This window comes from Rutidosis leptorrhynchoides, chromosome 3, assembly GCF_046630445.1.
Source record: "Rutidosis leptorrhynchoides isolate AG116_Rl617_1_P2 chromosome 3, CSIRO_AGI_Rlap_v1, whole genome shotgun sequence".
NCBI classification, from domain to species: Eukaryota; Viridiplantae; Streptophyta; class Magnoliopsida; order Asterales; family Asteraceae; genus Rutidosis; species Rutidosis leptorrhynchoides.
Window position 1 is genome coordinate 690,347,000 of NC_092335.1, and position 21,672 is coordinate 690,368,671.

General features: G+C 32.4%; 1 protein-coding gene across 1 annotated transcript; it reads left to right on the forward strand.

Annotated features, from left to right (window-relative positions):
• Positions 1 to 1,887: 1,887 nt before the first annotated feature.
• Positions 1,888 to 4,730, forward strand: LOC139899510 (probable WRKY transcription factor 3). The gene is made up of 4 exons (XM_071882349.1): positions 1,888 to 2,101; positions 2,196 to 2,315; positions 2,901 to 3,415; positions 3,819 to 4,730. Exons 1-4 carry the CDS (start codon positions 1,964 to 1,966, stop codon positions 4,402 to 4,404), a joined length of 1,359 nt encoding a protein of 452 aa, XP_071738450.1. The 5' UTR covers positions 1,888 to 1,963; the 3' UTR covers positions 4,405 to 4,730.
• The last annotated feature ends 16,942 nt before the right edge of the window (positions 4,731 to 21,672 follow it).

The window sequence follows — 21,672 nt, forward strand, 5'->3', positions numbered from 1 at the left end:
TTCAACATGGCTTGGATATTCCCAATGTAGCTCTAATACAATTCCGAGATCGTCTTTCGAAAAAAAAATACAATTATGAGATCGGAATTTCAGCTTCAGAATCTTCGACAACCAAGTCAACCCCAACACCATCACCCAAATCAGAGCCCAAAAGAACTACCCGGATGAATGATGCAACAACAGCTGCAGCAGATAAACCATTAAAACAAATGAACGATGTTATCCGAACCATTGAATTCATCAGGGCCGGTCCCGAGTGTTCTGTTGCTCGGGGCGAATTGATCAAATAATGCACCCTACTCTATTTATAAACAAGTGTTCGAAAGCTAACCAACTTGTATAACTCATTTTCACGTTAATTTTTTTAAATAAATTTAGTGTGACAATTTGAAGAGATAAACTGCGATAAAGGTGATGACTTCGAGTCTAGTTAAAAAAATTATAGTGTCTTTTTCTTTTTCATACTTGATTTAATTAATGCGTAATTTATAAAAGAAAAATATCAAGTTAATGTAACATGTGTCTAAATTATTACACTATTACTTGATCTATCCCGAAATATGTGTCTATAGTTTTATTTTTCTTTTATTTCAAAATAATTGTCTACCTTAAAAAAGACAATCAACTTTACATTTTTATTCTTAAACATTTTCTCAAAAATTGACATTTTAAAAAGATTCATTTTTATAATATACCAAAATTTGCCTATGACACAACAATAAAATAGGACTTTCAAAAAATGACTTTTCTTCTCTGTAGAAATAATTAAATTAAATTAAAGAAAATATAAAAATCAAGTAGTGTTATGGAGTATTATATAAAGAAATCAGTAAACTTATTTTATGAATTCACATTATTATCACACCTTTTTTGCTAGATTAGAATTTCAAAATCCATGCGTGATTGTACAATACACTACATCTGTTGTACGATATACTGGATTTTAATAAAATTAACACATCTAACAAAGGAAAACTTTTTTACAATATAAAGGAATAAAAGATTTTTTTTTCTTTCCAACTTTTGACATTTTCTTCTTCCTCTCCCTTCCTCCATGAAATTTCTCCTCTGAACTTACAAAAAAAACTCAACTGCACTTAAAAAACTCAGAACTCCAGATTTGATTCCACTTAAAATGTGATGCCCGGGTGCGGTCGCCCCTGTGGCCCTACCCTAGGGCCGGCCCTGAAATTCATTAACCCAATTCTGGGTATTTGAAAGCCCTGGTGCGGCCAAACTTGCATCAACAAATTAGTGAATGTATCTGACCTTAGAAGTTTTAATAAAAGCAAAAGACGAACCAATGTTTCTTAAGGACAACGAAGAAGTAATTACTCATTTATTCTCACTTATTACTCTAAATCATTTATTTATATCATTAAACAAAGTAATTACTCCTTTATTATTTCTTATATATCATTAAATTCTCATATTTATTTTCATTTATTACTCTAAAAATTATTTATTTCTTAAATAATTTCACTATTTCAGTTAAGCTTACCTTAATTTTTTTATCGGAACTATGTTGAATCCAACAAAAATGTTATGAAGTAGGAGACTAATATTGGAGAGTTATACGTTTGTAGAAAGGTAGACAACGAAATGATGTCAATGAATTGAATTGAAGTATAAACCTAACCAAACTTATAATCAAGAAGTGGTCCAATCAAGAAGATTATTTTTATTTATTTAACTTGATAACCCGCTAAAAACCGAGTCCAAGTTTTTATAAAGAAATTGTCAACGGTCAAATTTCATGTTCTTGTTTCACTCAAACTCAACACAAAATCATACCTTCCAAGAACCCAACAAAACTCCCATATTCAAATCATTTAAAAGGGAAACGGATCCCAAATCTTCCAAACCATAAAAAAACAAACACGATCAACGCATCTCTCTATAATCTTTGTCTTTATAAATCTTTGACTTTTTTGACTTTTATACAAAAGAAGACAAAACAAGCATGAATTCTTCAGGTGGAAGGTTAAACATGAATGAAGAAATGAACTGGGGCATGTTTAATTATTTTAATGATGAATCTTTCATATCTTCAAACCAAAATCAGTTCTTGAATTCTCCTTCTTTTCCCGTAAATTCCAATGTATGTTTTCTGCCTCTAAAACACAAAGATGTTTATCAATTAATAATGTGACTTTAGTCAACGGATGTTTTATGTTTTTTTTTGCTCGTTGCAGATTATATCGTCACCAGGGAGTTATTATGACTTAGTTTTTAAGGAAGAAGAGACGAACGTTTCTGATTTTAAATCCCAAATAAGGCCTAGTACCTCTTCATCCATTTCTGGAATCAGAATGGTATATATGCAATATCCATTGTTTTCAATTGTGTGTATAATTTTGTACGCGCTTAATCTTGCTAAATTGCATAAATGGTAAAACAGTGTGATGGTTAGAACGTAGAATAGAATTTGTATAGGACGCTAGCACAAACTTGAGGTACAAGTCAACGGTTTGGCTTAACCGTATAATGCAAATTTTTGTCTGTAAAATATACAACTATTTTGATGCCTTTAACATAAGAATTTTTCAATGACCATATATAACGGTCGTCATTAACGTGAATTATAAAATTGTTGTACATAGTGGCAATAAATTTACTTTATAATGACAGTTATTAAATTATGTAACACTATTGTATATGCAACTTTAGAAAAATCCTGATTATAATTACAATAGAATTACTATATAATGACAGTTATTAAAATTAAATTATACTGTAGTAACTATATATGCAATGGTAGAAAAATCCTGATTATAATCACGAAACCTTCCTATTTTTAGTAAAACTTTAAACAATCAGCAGCTATAGCTAGTAAGTATATGCTTTGTATTCATTATGACTACTTTAGGATGCTGAACTTTTTAGCATTATTGGTACAGGAGCTGGAACCTGTGAAAAGTCAAGTTGTAGAATGGGATGTCAAAAGTCAAGTCAAACAGATTGACTTCTCTAAGGATGCCAGAAAAATAGAACCTGAATTAGCACAAAATCTTCAAACCCATAGCAACTTAGACCCACTTCAAGCTACCAAGGAGCAAAGCAGATTTGAAGATGGTTATAACTGGAGAAAATATGGTGAAAAACAAGTCAAAGGGAGCAAGAGATTTCGAAGTTACTATAAGTGTAATTATCCTGATTGCCCAACCAAGAAGAAAGTCGAAAAAGATTTGAACGGATACATCACCGAAGTCATTTATAAAGGAAAACATATTCATCCAATGCCACGAAGCACAAAGAAATCTTTATTAAACACTTTTCATGACACGATATTGGAAAAAAGCCGGTTCGAGTCCTTTACTCAAAGTTCCTTGGCTTCCACCGGAGAAGACGAATATGACTCTTCAATTAGTAAATCAGGCAATGACTACGAAAATGAGCCAAACGCTAAAAGATGGTAAGGTCTCGTTCTATCATTTAAAACTTAATCACACGTTGAAAATAGCCTGCATATAAGCTCACTCATCCTAGTTATATATATCACTAGTTGATTTTACAGTGGAATATATGTTAGACTTGTTGAGCTAATGGATAATACAAAGTTGAAACCTACAAAATAGAGAATAAAAAGAGTAAAAAGGGTACCTGGGAGGCCGAGTAATTCGACATCATACTCTGATGTACGCAGATTACTCCTGGCTATTTCCAACCCATCCCTGAGCACCTCTAAATATCCGTCTTATACGGTATTCGTACCTGAGACTTCTTGCAAGGAACTTAGGGCCCCAACACTAGGCTATCTAGTGATGGTTAAAAAATAAAAAAAAGTCATTTTATGATATATTTTTTTCATTTCGCAGGAAAGTAGATGAAGCCGAGAGTGAATCAACATCGTCTATTGGGAGTAAAAGTATTCAAGAAGCGAAGGTTGTTATCGAAACCAAAAGCGAGATTGATATTCTTGATGATGGATACAAATGGAAGAAATATGGACAAAAAGTAGTTAAAGGAAATTCAAATCCAAGAAGTTATTACAAATGCACAAACATAGGTTGTCCTGTGCGAAAACTCGTAGAACGAGCCTCACATGATTTTCGTTCCGTGATTACAACTTACGAAGGCAAACACAACCATGGAGTACCAATTCAACGTGGTAGTTTCAAAAACACGACCAAGCAACTATCAACGTTAAACGCCTCTAATACTAGCATGAACTACGTTCCTATGACATATGAGGCTTTGCCAAATAATGTTGGTGGAATGAGGTGGACTAATAACGATGATCAAACCCATCGTATTTCGCAGACGTCAGAAAACTCTAGAAATGATAATTTCTTAGACGATTTTTATCCGAAACAAGATTGGAAAAGAGATGAATTCTTATCAACAGTTAAGAAAGAACATGAAAATGACCTGACCTTCAACTCATATTTATATTTGGATTAATTAAAAGGTTGAGGTGTGTTTTATGTAAAATAATTTCTATTTTAAAAACAATATTTAATATTTAAATTAGGGAAAAAATCGAAAACCAATATGATGCGTTTGAAATTTGTGTATGTAACCCATAACTTACGATAAAATTGAAAGTTACGAGTGAATGTATAATGGGAAATAAAGCAAGGACCAACAAAGAAGAGGTACAATAAGTAATAGATATAAGGAGACAAAAAGAGTTTTGTTGGGTTCAGTTATTAAAGTATGTAAGAAATTCTGGTCTGAAAAAGAAGTGGGATTGGACAAAATTTCAAACTTAGCCCTGGATTTTGGTTATGATGAGATTTTAAGGCAGTGACAACTCGCCCCCACCAAATATCGAACATAGAAGCACGTTTAATGTTTTCACCGAATGATTGAAAAGAGCCGTTTGATGCCATTGAAGCAATAATAACAAATTTATTATAGCAAAAGTAACGGTTTATACATCAATAAGCTTTTTGTTATAATTCAGTAGGCTTATAACTACCTTTAGTGGTTTGATTCTTGATTAAGAATGCTAATAATGAAGTGTAAGAACAAAGATGATAATGGAGAGAAAGAAAGAAACACTTTGTAAGTGTGAGAAAATGGTGCAAGTTTAATGCTTGCATTCATGGCTATTTATAGCAAAAATATCACAAGTTTAGGTAATACAATAATATTACTTTTGTGTATCAATAATTGACTATCCATTTATATATATATTTATATATTATAACACTCCCCCTTGGATAGCAATTTTGTTTGTTTAAGATCAACTGTAAGTTACTGCCTCGTTAAAAACCTTGCTAAATAAAACTCAGTGGGAAAAAAACTTTAGCTAAGGGAAAAAGAGTGCAGCATGGAGTTGACTCCCCCTCAAGTAGACATCGCTTCAGTTGTTACATCTTTTGAACATGTCTCATGTCAATGTTATGAACGTGTGTTCTGAAAATAGCAGTTGGAAGTGCTTTCGTGAAAAGATCAGCAGAGTTTTTGCTGGATTGAACATATCTCATTTCAATCTTGTTGTCCTTAATGAGATTTTGAGTGTATGAGAAGAATCTAGGAGGTATGTGTTTGGTTCGGTCACTTTTGATATACCCTTCTTTCATCTGTGCTATGCAAGCTGCATTATCTTCATAGATAATTGTTGGACTTTTATCGCGTTCTAGTCCACAAGAATCAGTAATGATTTGTGTCATTGATCTCAACTAAAAACATTCCCGAGTAGCTTCATGTAATGCAATCACTTCGGCATGATTTGATGATGTAGCAACAAGTCTTTGTTTTTGAGAACGCCATGATATTGCAGTACCTCCATTTAGGAATACATATCCAGTTTGAGATTTAGCTTTATGTGGATCAGATAAATAACTTGCATCAGCATAACCAACCAAATCTTGTTTTGATTCGTTAGAATAAAATAATCCTAAATCAGTAGTTCCTCGAAGGTATCGAAATATGTGTTTGATCCCATTCCAGTGTCTTTTGGTAGGAGCAGAGCTGAACCTTGCCAACAAATTAACTGCAAAAGAAATGTCAGGTCTTGTACAATTTGTAAGATACATAAGAGCTCCAATTGCACTAAGATATGGTACTTCTGGTCCAAGAATATCTTCATGATCTTCACGTGGACGAAATGGATCAGTTTCAACATGGAGTGATCTAACAACCATAGGAGTACTTAATGGTTTTGCCTTGTCCATATTGAAACGTTTCAGAATCTTTTCAGTATATGTTGTTTGATGTACAAGTAAACCATTAGGCATATGCTCAATTTGTAAACCAAGGCAATACTTGGATTTTCCAATATCTTTCGTTTCAAATTCTTTCTTTAGAAGTTGAATGGCTTCATGGATCTCTTTATTTGTACCTATGATGTTAAGATCATCAACATAAACAGCTATGATCACATATCCGGATGTTGTTTTCTTAATGAAAACACAAGGACAAGTAAGGTTATTTGTATACCCTTTTCTTATCAAGTAATCACTTAATCGGTTATACCACATACGTCCCGATTGTTTTAACCCATATAAAGATCTTTGTAATTTAATCGAATACATTTCTTTGGGTTTTGCATTTGATGCTTCTGGTACCTTAAATCCTTCAGGTATCTTCATATATATATATCACTATCAAGTGATCCATATAGATAAGCAGTCACAACATCCATGAGATGCATTTCTAAATTTTTAGAAACTGCCAGGCTGATTAAGTATCTAAAAGTAATTGCATCCATAACAGGGGAATAAGTTTCTTCATAATCAATTCCCGGTCTTTGAGAAAAACCTTGAGCTACAAGTCTAGCTTTATACCTTGTAACTTCATTTTTTTTCATTTCTTTTTCGGACAAAAATCTATCTGTATCCTACAGGTTTCACATCTTTAGGAGTGAGAATGATGGATCCGAAAACTTTTCTTTTATTGAGTGATTCTAATTCAGCTCGTATTGCTTCTTTCCATTGAGCCCAATCATGTCTATTTTGACATTCAACCATAGATGTTGGTTCTGGATCATCATCATTATTCATGATGTCATATGCAACATTAAATGAAAATTTCTCATCAAGATTTTTCATTTCATTTCGGTTCCATAATATTTTTGAATGTGCATAATTGATTGCAATTTCTGTATTGACATCATCAATCTCCTCTGCAGTAGGAGTACTGATTTGTGGTTCTTCTTGAACACTTTCTTTTACCTTATTATCAGCTGATTTTCTTTTTCGAGAATTTTTATCTTTGGAACCAACTGGTCTCCCACGTTTCAGACGTGGCATATATTCTTGAGTGACTACATTATCAGTTTTCCGATTTGGAATCTCAACTCGAGCTGGAGTATTAACTGCTGGTATATATGATTTAGTCACCCTTTTTGTATCTGTGAATGCATCAGGCAATTGATTTGCAAGTTCTTGCATATGCATTATCTTTTGAACTTCTATCTCGCATTCTTTTGTGCGAGGATCAAGATACTTTAATTGAGGTTCACACCATGAAACATCATTTTCTTTATTTTTTATTTCTCCCCCTAATCTAGGAAACAATGTTTCATTTAAAATGACAATCAGCAAAACGTGCTATAAAAACATCACCTGTCATAGGTTCAATATACCTTTATGATTGAAGATGTTTCATATCCAACATATATTCCCAACCTCCTTTGAGGACCCATTTTTGTACGTTGTGGTGGCGCAATTGGAACATATACTGCACAACCAAATGTTCTAAGGTGGGAAATATTTGGCTCTTGACCAAAAGCAAGTTGTAGGGGGGAATATTTATGAATTGCACTTGGTCTGATGCGAATCAATGCAGCAGCATGTAAAATTGCATGACCCCATATAGATACAGGGAGTTTTGTTCTCATTATCAATGGTCTAGCGATTAACTGTAAACGTTTAACCAGTGACTCGGCTAAACCATTTTGTGTATGCACATGAGCAACAGAATGTTCAACAACAATTCCTATAGACATGCAATAGTCATTAAATGCTTGAGATGTAAACTCACCAACATTATTAAGTCTCACCTTTTAAATGATGTAATCAGGAAAATGTGCTCTCAATTTAATAATTTCGGCAAGAAATTTTGCAAATGCCACATTACGGCTTGATAACAGACAAACATGAGACCATCTACTAGATGCGTCTATTAGGACCATGAAATATCTAAATGGTCCACATGGTGGATGAATTGGTCCACAAATATCACCTTGAATTCTTTCAAGAAACATTAGTGATTCTTTCTTAACCTTAAGTGGTGAGGGTCTAGTTATCAATTTTCCAAGAGAGCAAGATATACATGGAACCATTGTATTATGAAGGATTTTTCTATCCTTCAGTGGATGTCCATGTGTACATTCAATAATTCTTTTCATCATTGTTGATCCTGGATGGCCCAATCTGTTATGCCATAAATTAAATACACCAGAATCAATATACTTTTCTTTAATCACCATATGTGCTTCTGGTACATTTATATGTGTATAATGTAATCCAGAATTAAGTCTTGGCAGTTTTTCAATCACGTGACTCTTGTTAGTGATACTTAAATATTTCTCATTTTCTGCCGTTACTGACTGATAATCATATCCATTAAGGTATATGTCAGAAAAGCTCAATAAATTTCTGCTTGACTTAGGAGAGAATAAGGCATTATTAATTAAAAATGTTGTACCGTTTGGTAATATGAATTTTTCCTTTCCTATCCCTTCTATCAAGTTAGCAGCACCTGATATTGTATGTATAGTTCCTTCAGTTGGTTTCAAATCAATGAAATATTTTTCAGATTTAAGTATAGTGTGTGTAGTACCACTATCTGCTATACAGAGATCTCCACTACTTGATTGATGTTGTGTTCCAGCAGAATTCATAATAAACTTCATATATAAGAAACAAACAGTAAGTATATAATGTTACACAAAATGTTTATTACACACAAATAGATAAAACTGAAACATTTGACATACATAGAATTGAAACATCAAACATAGAACTGGAACATTTGATAAAACATATAGAACTGAAACATTTGAGAAAACATGATGACAAAGGTTAATTCGTTTTATTTATAAAAGAAACATATTAATTTAATTCAAGAAATCTTCATATAAATCAGATGGTTGCTCAGTGGCTGTTGGATCAATATTATCCACAAAATTTACTTCATTTTCTTTACCTTTCAGCGAATCCTGATACATCTTAACAAGATGTTTAGATGTTCGACAAGTATTAGCCCAGTGGCCCATTCTACCACATCTGTAACAAGATTCTTCAGAATTTTTAGAAGAATTTTCTTCAACATCTTGTTTAGTGGGCTTGTTTTGTGGTTGTATTTATATTTTCGTGGATTATTATTTCTTTGACCACCACGGCCACGACCATGGCCACGTCCACGCCCATTCCCATTACCATAAGGATGGTTTCTACCATAGTTATGGCTTTTGGCATGATGATGGCGATGGTTATTATAACCACGACCTTGCCCGCGTCCTTGTCCCTGTTTATAATTATTTGCAGTATTTGCTTCAGGGATTGCAAGTGTACCAGTAGGACGGGATTGCTGATTTTTCATTAATAGCTCATCATTTTGCTCTACAACCAAGAGATATGAATTAAGTTCAGGATATGTGTTGAACTTTAGCATTCTCAAATTTCTTTGCACTGTGATGTTGGCAGCATTCATTGTGGAGAAAGTTTTCTCCAACATGTCTGCATCACTTATTTCATGTCCACAGAATCTAAGTTGTGAGACTGTATTATGCAGAGCTGAGCTGTATTCATTTACTTTCTTAAAGTCTTGGAACCTTAATGTTCTCCATTGATCCATAGCAGCTGGAAGTAAAATTTCTCTTTGATTATTGAATCTGCTTTTGAGACCTTCCCATAAAACATGGGGAACTTCTACAGTCACATAATTATTTTGTAAGCATTCATCAACATGTTGATGAATAAAGCAACATGCCGTTGCTTGTTCTTTTTCAGAACAAGTGTTGTTTTCATTTATGGTTTCAAAATGCCCATTGATTTAAGATGCATTTTTACTTTTATAACCCATGGCATGTAGTTGTTTCCCGTTGATTCTAAAGGAGTAAATTTAAGCTTTTCCAGATTCGACATTTTCTATTATCAAAAATTAAAACAAACAACATGATAAATTAGAGTCAATTTATATTCATAAGTATATAAACATTAAACATAAATTTAATATAACATAAATGATAAGTAAGCGACAGTGTCGACCATATGTAAGCAATCATAAATAAATGTTATATAACATAAATGATAATTAGGTGACAGTGTCGACCATATAAATGTTAGATAATAGAAATATAAATGTTAGTAACATAAATGATAATTAGGCGACAGTGTCTACCATATAAATGTTAGATCATAGAAATATAAATGTTAGTAACATAAATGATAATTAGGCGACAGTGTCGACCATATATTATTCAGGTGGTATAACCGACCATATATCATTTAGGTGGCAGAGCCAACCATAATTAGTATTAAGATTATCGTGCTGATAACGTGTTATAATTCAGTAGGCTTATAACTACCTTTAGTGGTTTGATTCTTGATTAAGAATGCTAATAATGAAGTGTAAGAACAAAGATGATAATGGAGAGAAAGAAAGAAACACTTTGTAAGTGTGAGAAAATGGTGCAAGTTTAATGCTTGCATTCATGGCTATTTATAGCAAAAATATCACAAGTTTAGGTAATACAATAATATTACTTTTGTGTATCAATAATTGACTATCCATTTATATATATATTTATATATTATAACACTTTTCTTGAAAAATGAAAGCACTCAAAACCAGTAATAGTAACAACAACGATGGACTCGAGACTAGAAAACACAACTAACAAAGAAGAATAACAGCCGTTTAAAAATAAAATAAAAATAATAACAACAAGTGTCTATCGTCGAGCCTAACCAGACAAAAAGAACAAACTACAAACTAAATAAAGACGGGGAATAAATTAACTAAACGACCATACCAAATGAAGAGTCGATGACAAAAGAAACAAGCGAAAAACAAGCTAAGTAACAAAATAAAACCAACATACACCCTCCAACTGAACAAAACGAGGCAAACACAAAATCAACCTAAATGCTCACGGAAGAGGCTTTCTAACTCACGTGACCAGATTTAACTAAATTATTGTTAACCGTGTCGCGATGGAGCTCCTTACCTCATCTTGATTTATACGAATATGACAAACATTTGATGACCCACTACTGATAAGTGTTGCCGATGAAGGAGACAACAAGTTACGTTTCACTAACCCTTTATGTAGTGACCCGAACTTTTCCATGTTTATATATATTAAATAAAATTGATATTTACATGATTAAATGTTTCCAACATGTTAAGCAATCAAACTTGTTAAGACTTGATTATTTGAAATGAGTGTCATGCAGACAATTGACCACCCAAGTTGACCGACGATTCACGAACGTTAAAACTTGTAAAAACTATATGATATATATATATATATATATATATATATATATATATATATATATATATATATATATATATAGTTAACATGATATTATGATAAGTAAGTATATCACTTGGTATATTAACAATGAGTTATATACATAAAAATGAGACTACTAAGTTAAGAAACTCGAAACGATATATATAACGATTATTGTTATAACAACGTCTTACTAAATACATATGTATCATATTAAGATATTGTTACACTATATTTAACATGATAAAATGATAATTATATATATCATTAAGTATATTAACAATGAACTACATATGTAAAACAAGACTACTAACTTAAGAATTTCGAAACAATATATATACGTAACGATTATCGTTGTAATAGTATTTTAACATATATATATGATGTTAAGATATATTCATACACCATGTTATCATGTTAACATAACAATTTAACATCTCATTTAAGTATAATAACAATAAATTAATTACATTTAACAAGATCATTTACTTAAAGGTTTCAAAACAACACTTACATGTAATGACTAACGATGACTTAACGACTCAGTTAAAATGTATATACATGTAGTGTATTTAGATGTATTAGTACACTTTTGAAAGACTTCAAGACACATATCAAAGTACTTCTACTTAACAAAAATGCTTACAATTACATCCTCATTCATTTTCATCAACAATTCTACTCGTATGCACCCGTATTCGTACTCGTACAATACACAACTTCTAGATGTATATACTATTGGTATATACACTTCAATGATCAGCTCCTTAGCAGACCATGTGAGTCATTAAACATGTAGGAACCATCATTTGTCAACTAGCATGAAATATCTCACAAAATTACAAAAAATATTATAAATCATTCATGAATTATTTACATGAAAACAAACTTACACATCCTTTATATCTAATCCATATACCAACAACCAAAAACACATACAAACACTTTAATTCTTCAATTTTATTCATCTAATTGATCTCTCTCAAGTTCTATCTTCAAGTTCTAAGTATTCTTCATATATTCTATAAGTTCTAGTTTCATAAAACCAAGAACACTTTCAAGTTTGCAAGATTACTTCCAAGCTTTCTAATCCATTCCAAGTAATCATCCAAGATCAAGAAACCTTTGTTACTTATAGTAGGTTATCTCTCTAATTCAAGGTAATACTCATATTCAAACTTTGATTCAATTTCTATAACTATAACAATCTTAATTCGAGCAGAAATCTTACTTGAACTTGTTTTCGTGTCATGATTCTACTTCAAGAACTTTCAAGCCATCCAAGAATCTTTTGAAGCTAGATCATTTCTTATCACTTCCAGTAGGTTTACCTACTAAACTTAAGGTAGTAATGATGTTCATAACATCATTCGATTCATACATATAAAGCTATCTTATTCGAAGATTTAAACTTGTAATCACTAGAACATAGTTTAGTTAATTATAAACTTGTTCGCAAATAAAGTTAATCCTTCTAACTTGACTTTTAAAATCAACTAAACACATGTTCTATATCTATATGATATGCTAACTTAATGATTTAAAACTTGGAAACACGAAGAAACCCGTAAAATCGGACATACGCCGTTGTAGTAACACCGCGTGCTGTTTTGGGTTTGATAATTAAAAACTATGATAAACTTTGATTTAAAAGTTGTTCTTCTGGAAAAATGATTTTTCTTATGAACATGAAACTATATCCAAAAATCATGGTTAAACTGAAAGTGGAAGTATGTTTTTCAAAATGGTCATCAAGATGTCGTTCTTACGACGGAAATGACTACCTCTTTAGTAAATGCCTTGTAACCTGTATTTCTGACTATAAACTTATACTTTTTCTGTTTAGTTTCATAAATTATAGTTCATTATGAAACAATAGCAACTTGAATCACTCAAAACGGATTTAAAACGAAGAAGTTATGGATAAAACAAAATTGGAAAATTTTACTTGTTGTAGCTACGAAAATTTTATAACAAATCTACACTAATCATATCCTAGCTAACTTATATTGTATTATACATGTATTCTAACATATATTATGTAATCTTGGGATACCATAGACACGTATACAATGTTTTTGACATATCATATCGACCCATCTATATATATTATTTGGAACAACCATAGACACTCTATATGCTGTAATGTTCGAGTTCGCTATACAGGGTTGAGGTTGATTCTAAAAATATATATACTTTGAGTTGTGATCTAGCATGAGACGTGTATACACTGGGTCGTGGATTGATTCTAGATAATATATATTGATTTATTTCTATACATCTAACTGTGGACAACTAGTTGTAGGTTACTAACGAGGACTGCTAACTTAACAAACTTAAATCATTAAAACGTAATAAATGTGGTGAATATACTTTTATCATACTTTGATATATATGTACATATTTGATATAGGTTCGTGAATCGACTAGTGGCCAAGTCTTACTTCCGGCAAAGTAAAAATCTTTGAAAGTGAGTTATAGTCCCACTTTTACAATCTAATATTTTTTTTGGGATGAGAATACATGCAGCTTTATAAATGTTTTACAAAATAGACACAAGTGCGTAAAACTACATTCTATGGTTGGATTATTAAACCGAATATCGCCCTTCAAGTCTGGTAACCTAAGAATTAGGGAAATGGCCCCTAATTGACGCGAATCCTAAAGATAGATCTATTGGGCTTAACAACCCCCATTCAGGTTATGGATGGTTTAGTACTTCGATATTATTATACAGACGAGAGGTTCTGTTTTGGGGATATTCTATGCATTAAGTTAACGTCGATTACCAGGTGTTCAACATATGAAAGATTTTTATCTCTATGCAGTTTGCGAAATGCCTGATATGAGATGTGTTATAAAAATGAAATCTTGTGGTCTATTATTATGATTTGATAATATATAGGTTAAACCTATAACTCACTAACATTTTTGTTGACGTTTTAAGCATGTTTATTCTCAGGTGATTATTAAGAGCTTTCGCTGTTGCATACTAAAATAAGGACAAGATTTGGAGTCCATGCTTATATGATATTGTGTAAAAACTGCATTCAAGAAACTTATTTTTGATGTAATATATTCTTATTGTAAACCATTATGTAATGGTCGTGTGTAAACGGTATATTTTAGATTATCATTATTTGATAATCTACGTAATGCTTTTAAATCTTTATCGATAAAATAAAGGTTATGGTTGTTTTAAAAATGAATGCAGTCTTTGAAAAACGTCTCATATAGAGGTCAAAACCTCACGACGAAATCAATTAATATGGAACGTTTATAATCAATATGAATGGGACATTTCACTTTAAAGAAACTCCCATCATTTTCCTCCGTCTAAAGTTCATCGTTATTTTATAAAAATAATAAATAAAATAAAATAAAAAATTATCATCAACTGACACAATCTTCTTGTTCTTTTTCGGCTTCTTCTCCGAAGCAAACCCCGTAGCATCTTCTTTCTGGATTTGTTGATTACTCCAATACTTGTTACAAGATTTCTCGCTTATTTTCCTGACACATTTAACCTCCAAAGAAGCTCCATTTCCGCTTCTAGAACCCGCAAACCCCTGACTTCTTTGTAACTACTCGAATTTTCAACTTCTTTTACATCAATAAACCCCAATTATGAACCCAACAAAAGAACATTTGTCTTAATAGCATTACCACCATTTGATAAAAAGGGGAACCGAACCCAAAACTTACACCTATTGGAGACGAACTCAGGCAATCTTCACCTGCAATGAGTATAGTACCAAATTGTAAACAAGGTTCCTTCTTACTCGATGTATCTTCATTTTGTTTAACTTTTAAAACACCATCATTTTTATAACTTGACAGAGTCGTGAGATCCTTCTCATTCATTGTCAAAACACCATCACTTAGCTTTGACCACAATTGCTTTAATCAACTCGTAATGAGTTGTATGACTGACTGAGTTGTGGGAATTCCACCATCCGAACTATCCACATCATGGTAAACGTCAACCAGTTCATCCAAATTTGTTTGATCCGAAATATTGCCCAACATAACCTCCCTATTAGAACTTGCCAACCATTCCAGGTCAAACCTTCAAATAGAACGCGCTGAACAACCAAAAGATAACTATTTTTAAACATTAAACTCGTATTTTTGAACAAAATGGCACGTCCAAATCCACCTCAACCAGATGGTCTACAGAGGGACAGATTAATTATAGTCATAGAGGGACATATTAATTATAGAATTGAAAATTATTGACAGCGAAAACAAAATAAAGCACCGCAAAAAAACATATTCATGTGCTAAACATATTCATGGTTAGGTTGAGGTCGATATCAAGGATAAGGATGGTTCAAAATGTAATGTTTGGGTGTCCGAGATCTTCGATCATTCTTGCCTTAATCGTATACTTTTTCATACTTTTGATCATAAGCTTCTTGAATCGACCAATAGGTTTGTGGTGTCGAATGAGGTTAGTGGACCTGTTTTCGTTGATCGGGATCAGAAGGTGAATAACTTGCATCCTTACTATTCGAAGCAATTTGAAGACGCTTCTGCCAAGTTTTTGGTGTTAAAAATGGTTTCGCTGAATTTTGTGAAAAAGAAGTTGATCAAAATGTTGTTGTAGACGAGGTTAATTCAATAAAACATATTGATTTGTTGAATGCTTCTACGCCTACTGCTTCTGTTTTAGTTTTCGATTGTGCAGCTGCTATTCGGTCCAGTGTTGATAGTCCAAGTCCATTTCTTGGGCCGGTTCCTTCTTTTGGGTTTGCAGCAGCTGAGGATGGGCCCATTATCCAGTTTGGGTCCATTGACAGGGCCACAATCGAGTCTAGATCGGGTATATCTCGGGCTGTTTTTAAAGATCAAGATTCGACAATCGACAAAGTTTCTAATGATGTGTTAGAGATGAATGATGATAATATCACATTTGCGGTTAGATTGGATCGATTGATGAAGGTTAAAAAGAAAAAGAAAGAAGAATTGGCAAAACGTATGACAGAATCGAACATTCATAAGTCTACACTGGTTTTAATTGGTCAGAGTGGAAAAGGTTATTGCGATTGCGAGGTCCCATTGTGCGAAGGTTTTTGTAAAGCATGGTATGTCTTGAATAAAGATGTCTCAAGAGGTTTACTTGGTGAAGCTAATCTGAGATCAAGAATGCAAGCAAACGAGGCTTCCACTTCGGGTGTTTATAAGCTCAAAGACAACATTGATGACTTAGATTATGGAGACACAATTCAAAGCTTGTTTATGGGTCCTCGAGATGGAAAAGATGGCGGTTCATCAATACTCGGGAGAGGAACTATGTCCGCGAGTCTTTTGCGGCTTTCGATGAGATGATGACTATAACATCCTCAGATCGGACCAAGAAGTAAGATGACTATTGTGCCCTTAGGCATATTTGTGCGATTATTTATGCCTTTATTTTATTTATATGTGTAATATTATTTTATTATTTAGTTAAGACCAGTTCGTGACAAGGGTCACAGAACAGGTTCGTTTATTTAATTTGGACTCTGTTAGGGCAGTCAAATTAAGTACGAAAGATATTAGATAACTGGTAAATACCCGTGTGTGATGGGGTATGAGATTTTAATCCCAATTAAGTGTATAGTGTTGTCCTTTTTTTATCATTTCTTCTTGAATATTCTAAATACTCCGTACACTCTCATCTCATTCCATCAAACCCTAGATTTCCAATTTGTGTTCTAGAGCTCAAATCATTCATGTCATCTTGTTCCTTATGATTTACTGAGTCTTTTGAGGTAAGAATCATAGTGTATCAAGCTTTAATCTTTGTGAAATTGAGGTTTTTGTGTCAAGTTTGTTAAAAGTGCAAATTGGGTCAAAATGGTTGATTTTGATGTTGTTAGTGTCAAAATCTTGTGGGTTTGTGTTTATTGATGTCTAGTGTAGTCGATTTGGTCAGTTTTGAGGTAAGAAACGAGCTCTAGAGCAAGAAATGGTGAATTTTGAGCTCTAGAGCAAGTATTGATGCGCATTATATGTTATGGTCGGTTACCATATTGAGCAATGAAATCAAAGTGAATGTTATGTATCGAGAGAATGATTTTTATACACAGGTTATGTGTATTATTTTTGTGCACGAGATATGTGTACGGTTATTAAAAATCGCGAGGCAACCTACGGGGGAGAAAAGGATACAAACCTACTCTGCCAAGCATTGTGAAAAATGGTTTAGTACATGAGATAGGTATACTGTATTTAAATCTTGTGGTCTATCAAAATGATGAATTTTATTGTTTATGATAAACTTATGAACTCACCAACCTTTTGGTTGACACTTGAAAGCATGTTTATTCTCAGGTATTAAAGAAATCTTCCGCTGTGCATTTGATCATTTTAAAGATATTACTTGGAGTCGTTCATGGCATATTTAGGACAGTACCTCGCAATGGGACCAAATGTTGATGACTTGGTCCAGGAGGATTAGGACGGGGTATGACAAAACCCGTAGCTGTGTTCATCTTCTTCATCAGATGAATACACTCGGCCGAGTGTCTCTTGACACTCGACCGACCGTGTAGACGATCGACCGGTTGAGTGACACACTCGACCGAGTGTGTCTGAGTTCTGACCAGATGCTTTATTTTACTCAGTCGACCGAGTGAGAGGACACACGACCGTGTGTGTGTGGACACAGTCGACCGACTGTGTGAGTCAGTCAGCCGAGTGTCTTTGTGGGCAGAATATTTTACTAAGTGTTGTTTCCTAGCTGTTATGCTGTTCGCGTGACTTATGATGATCAGGATGTAAATTCTGAAAATGCATAAGTGTTAGGTGGACTTTTAGCGGCGCCTTTTGTGACTGATTTACTGTACTGTGTTGTTTTGTGTTAACAGATAGAAACTAACTTGATTTTCCTTATGTTCAGGTGATAAGGATAAGGAAGCCGCTCAGTGATAGATTATCTGAGCTAGTTGTTGGTATTCGGTGAGTAGGTCTATCTCTGGATAGAGTATTAAGTAGCTGACACGCTACTTGTTCAGACTCTTTATATTATGTTTATGTTCAGTATGATTACCATGCGTAGTTAGATATTACCATGCTAGTTAGGACGATTGCATGACTGTTTATCTGTGATCTTATGTGCGCACTGTTAGTTGGACACCAACCGAGGCGGCAAGGTTGGGAACCCACCGAGGCGGCAAGGTAGGGTTGATGTGAGGTCGACCGTGGTAGCCTGGTTGGGTCATGATGTTACTGATTGTTCAGTATAGCATAGAAGGACGCATGTGTTGTGTCTGGATAGTTATGCAGTGTAATCAGTAAAGCGGATTATCGGCAGACTTTAGCTTGATCAACTAAGTCGTGTGCTCGTACAAGCCGCTGATCCTCATATTATCAGTTGTTATTGTATGCTAGTTCAGGACGTTAGCATTGTTATGACCCCTTGCATGTTCAGTTGCTTATGCTTGGTCCGTTAGATAGTATCCATTCACTTAGCAGTTGTGCTAATTCTCCCACATTTTCACCCGTTGCAGGTTTAGGTACTGCTGGTTAGGACGGGTTGAAGACATGTTTGACTATGCGTTGACTCTGATGTTTTCTAATTTAATTTTGTTTTCACGTAACAGCGTTGTTGTATAAAGTTGGTTTGTAAACAATGTTATGCAAACATTAACTAAGGTTAATTTGGTAATTAAATATTTACTTCCGCTGTGTTTAAAAAAAATAGGTGATATTACTCAAATTAGTCATATCTTTAGTCGTAATATCACGTCCTATTGTTGTTTATTTCGTATGTAAACATAGTAATTTCGTTTGTATTTCATATTTTTGTAATATAGTCTAGAATCATTGTAAACTTGAAGAAATGTGGAAGATTATGTATGATACAGCTCAGAGATCGAAACCAAGACCAGAAATCCAAAGACAGAAGGGTGCGCTCAGCGCACCGCAAAGGGTGCGCTCAGCGCACAATGCATAATTTTGATCAGAAGAATTCTTGGCCAAAACCGAAGTGCGCCAAGCCTAGTGCGCGCCGCGCACAGTAGTGCACTCAGCGCACCCCTCCGCGCACTTTTACCAGAAAAGCAGATTTGAACTTGCGATGTCGAGCTATAAAGAAAAAGTGGAGTAGGTGAAGAGTGCGCTCAGCGCACCCTTACTGTGCGCGCCGCGCACAGTACTTTTCAACCACTGTTCAGCTTATTTGTGATGACCCGGAAATTTCCGATCAAGTCTAAACTTTAATCTTTATATGTTTCCGAGACGATGAGAAAAATCTGTAATGTTGAGTCTCAAAAACTTTGAACTATTTATATAGAATCATTTGACCTTTGACTATTCCCGACGATTCACGAACTTTACTTTGTAAATAAATAGGTACATGTAAATATAAATATATGTACATATATCATCCATAATTGTATACTTTAAACCTTAGGAATTAAAAATGTGAAATAATAAATAGAATAAATAAATTACCATTTTACATATATAATATTATGAGTCTATATATGAATTCTAATAATAATTATTAAAATACTGTGATATATAATATTTAATAAATATTATTATATAATATAGTGTAAAGTTAATATATTATTTGTAATTACAAGTTAAAATATAAATGACATATCAATATTATTATTATTACTTTCATTATTCATACTAATATTAATATTTATATTAATATTTGTTTTATTAGTATTACTAATTCTAATATGAGATATAACATGAATAAAATTTGATAAATATAAGTTATTATATTATTATTATTATAAATATCATTAATAACATTGATATCCTTATAACTAATAATATTTTAAGTATTATTGATAACATTATAAGTAGTGTTATGTTAACAACATTGTTATTATCATGGTTATTATCATCATAACTAATAATAAATTTTAAATATAGTTATTATGATTATTAATAGTACTATCATTAGATATTATTATTATTATTATTATTATTAAGAAATATTATTATTATAATTACTATAGTTACTAGAAAAATAATACAATCTATCTTTATTATGAATATTATTGATATTATTATCATTATTATTTATATTAGTATTATTATTATTATTTATTAATATTAGATATTAAAATTTGTATAATTAATATATATATAATATGATTATGCTTCTTTAAATATATATTTGACATAATTATACAAATACAGAGATATATACATATAGATAGATATATACAGATATATATAAAATATATATATGCGTATTATATAGATATATATTAGGCATATGTATTATTAATTATTATTATTATTATTAATAAATTTATTAATTATATAATACAACAAAAACGTACCAAACCGTTAGCCATAGCTATCTTACTGTAAGGAAATTTGTTGTTGTCTCCTAAAGTTATGGACATTAAGAATCAATCGTACTAAGGGATTGGAATTACACATCGACTTCTAATTTTTTATTTTTTTTATATACCGAACGAATAATTATTCTGTCAACGAATTGTGATATTAATCAAACACATTGTCAATAATTTTGGCTCACTGACTCAATTCCTTCATCACCATATCCAATTTATTAATTCAACAGCTTTAAGGAGATCGAATTTATAAAAACCTCAAATTCATATTTAATTTCAAATTCTGTAAATGCTGTCAGGTTAGGATTCAATTACTAAAACTATTTGAACAATCTCAACAACCAATTCTTTCTAACAAGTTTCAATTCTTGAGTCAAACTTTAATATTCAAAAGTCAAACGAAGGTGTTCATCGAGAAATTTGAAATTGTGTCGATGTTTCTGTTAAAATTGAGTATTCAAAAAGTTCCTAAGAGTCATTTAAAACTTTTTTCATGTAGAACTTAACATCTGAAACTGTCTAAATCGATGGATTGAAGTTTGAGTTTGAACGTGTTCTTGAAAAAGGCTGTTACAGCCAAACCTTCTTTCATTCTGTTTAAATTAATTTAATCAAGTAATGAGAGTTGTTTCCGTTTATTAACAAAGTCTAGTTTCAATTCTTAAATCGTTGAAGTAAATGGTTCATCATCGATTTAATTTAGAAGAAGAAGAAGAATGGGAGACTAGAAAATAAACCGGGATAAATATATTTAGGCTATGGATTTATTCAGAAATGAAGCTACGGAGGAATGGTTTGATGGTTTTCGGGTTAGCGTGAGGTCGGGTGTTCGAGTCCCGGCAGAGACAGTTTTTTTTTTTACTTAAAGATTCTAAGGTATAATTTTATTATATTTATTATTAATATTATTAATTGTTATTATTATTGTTATATTATTAA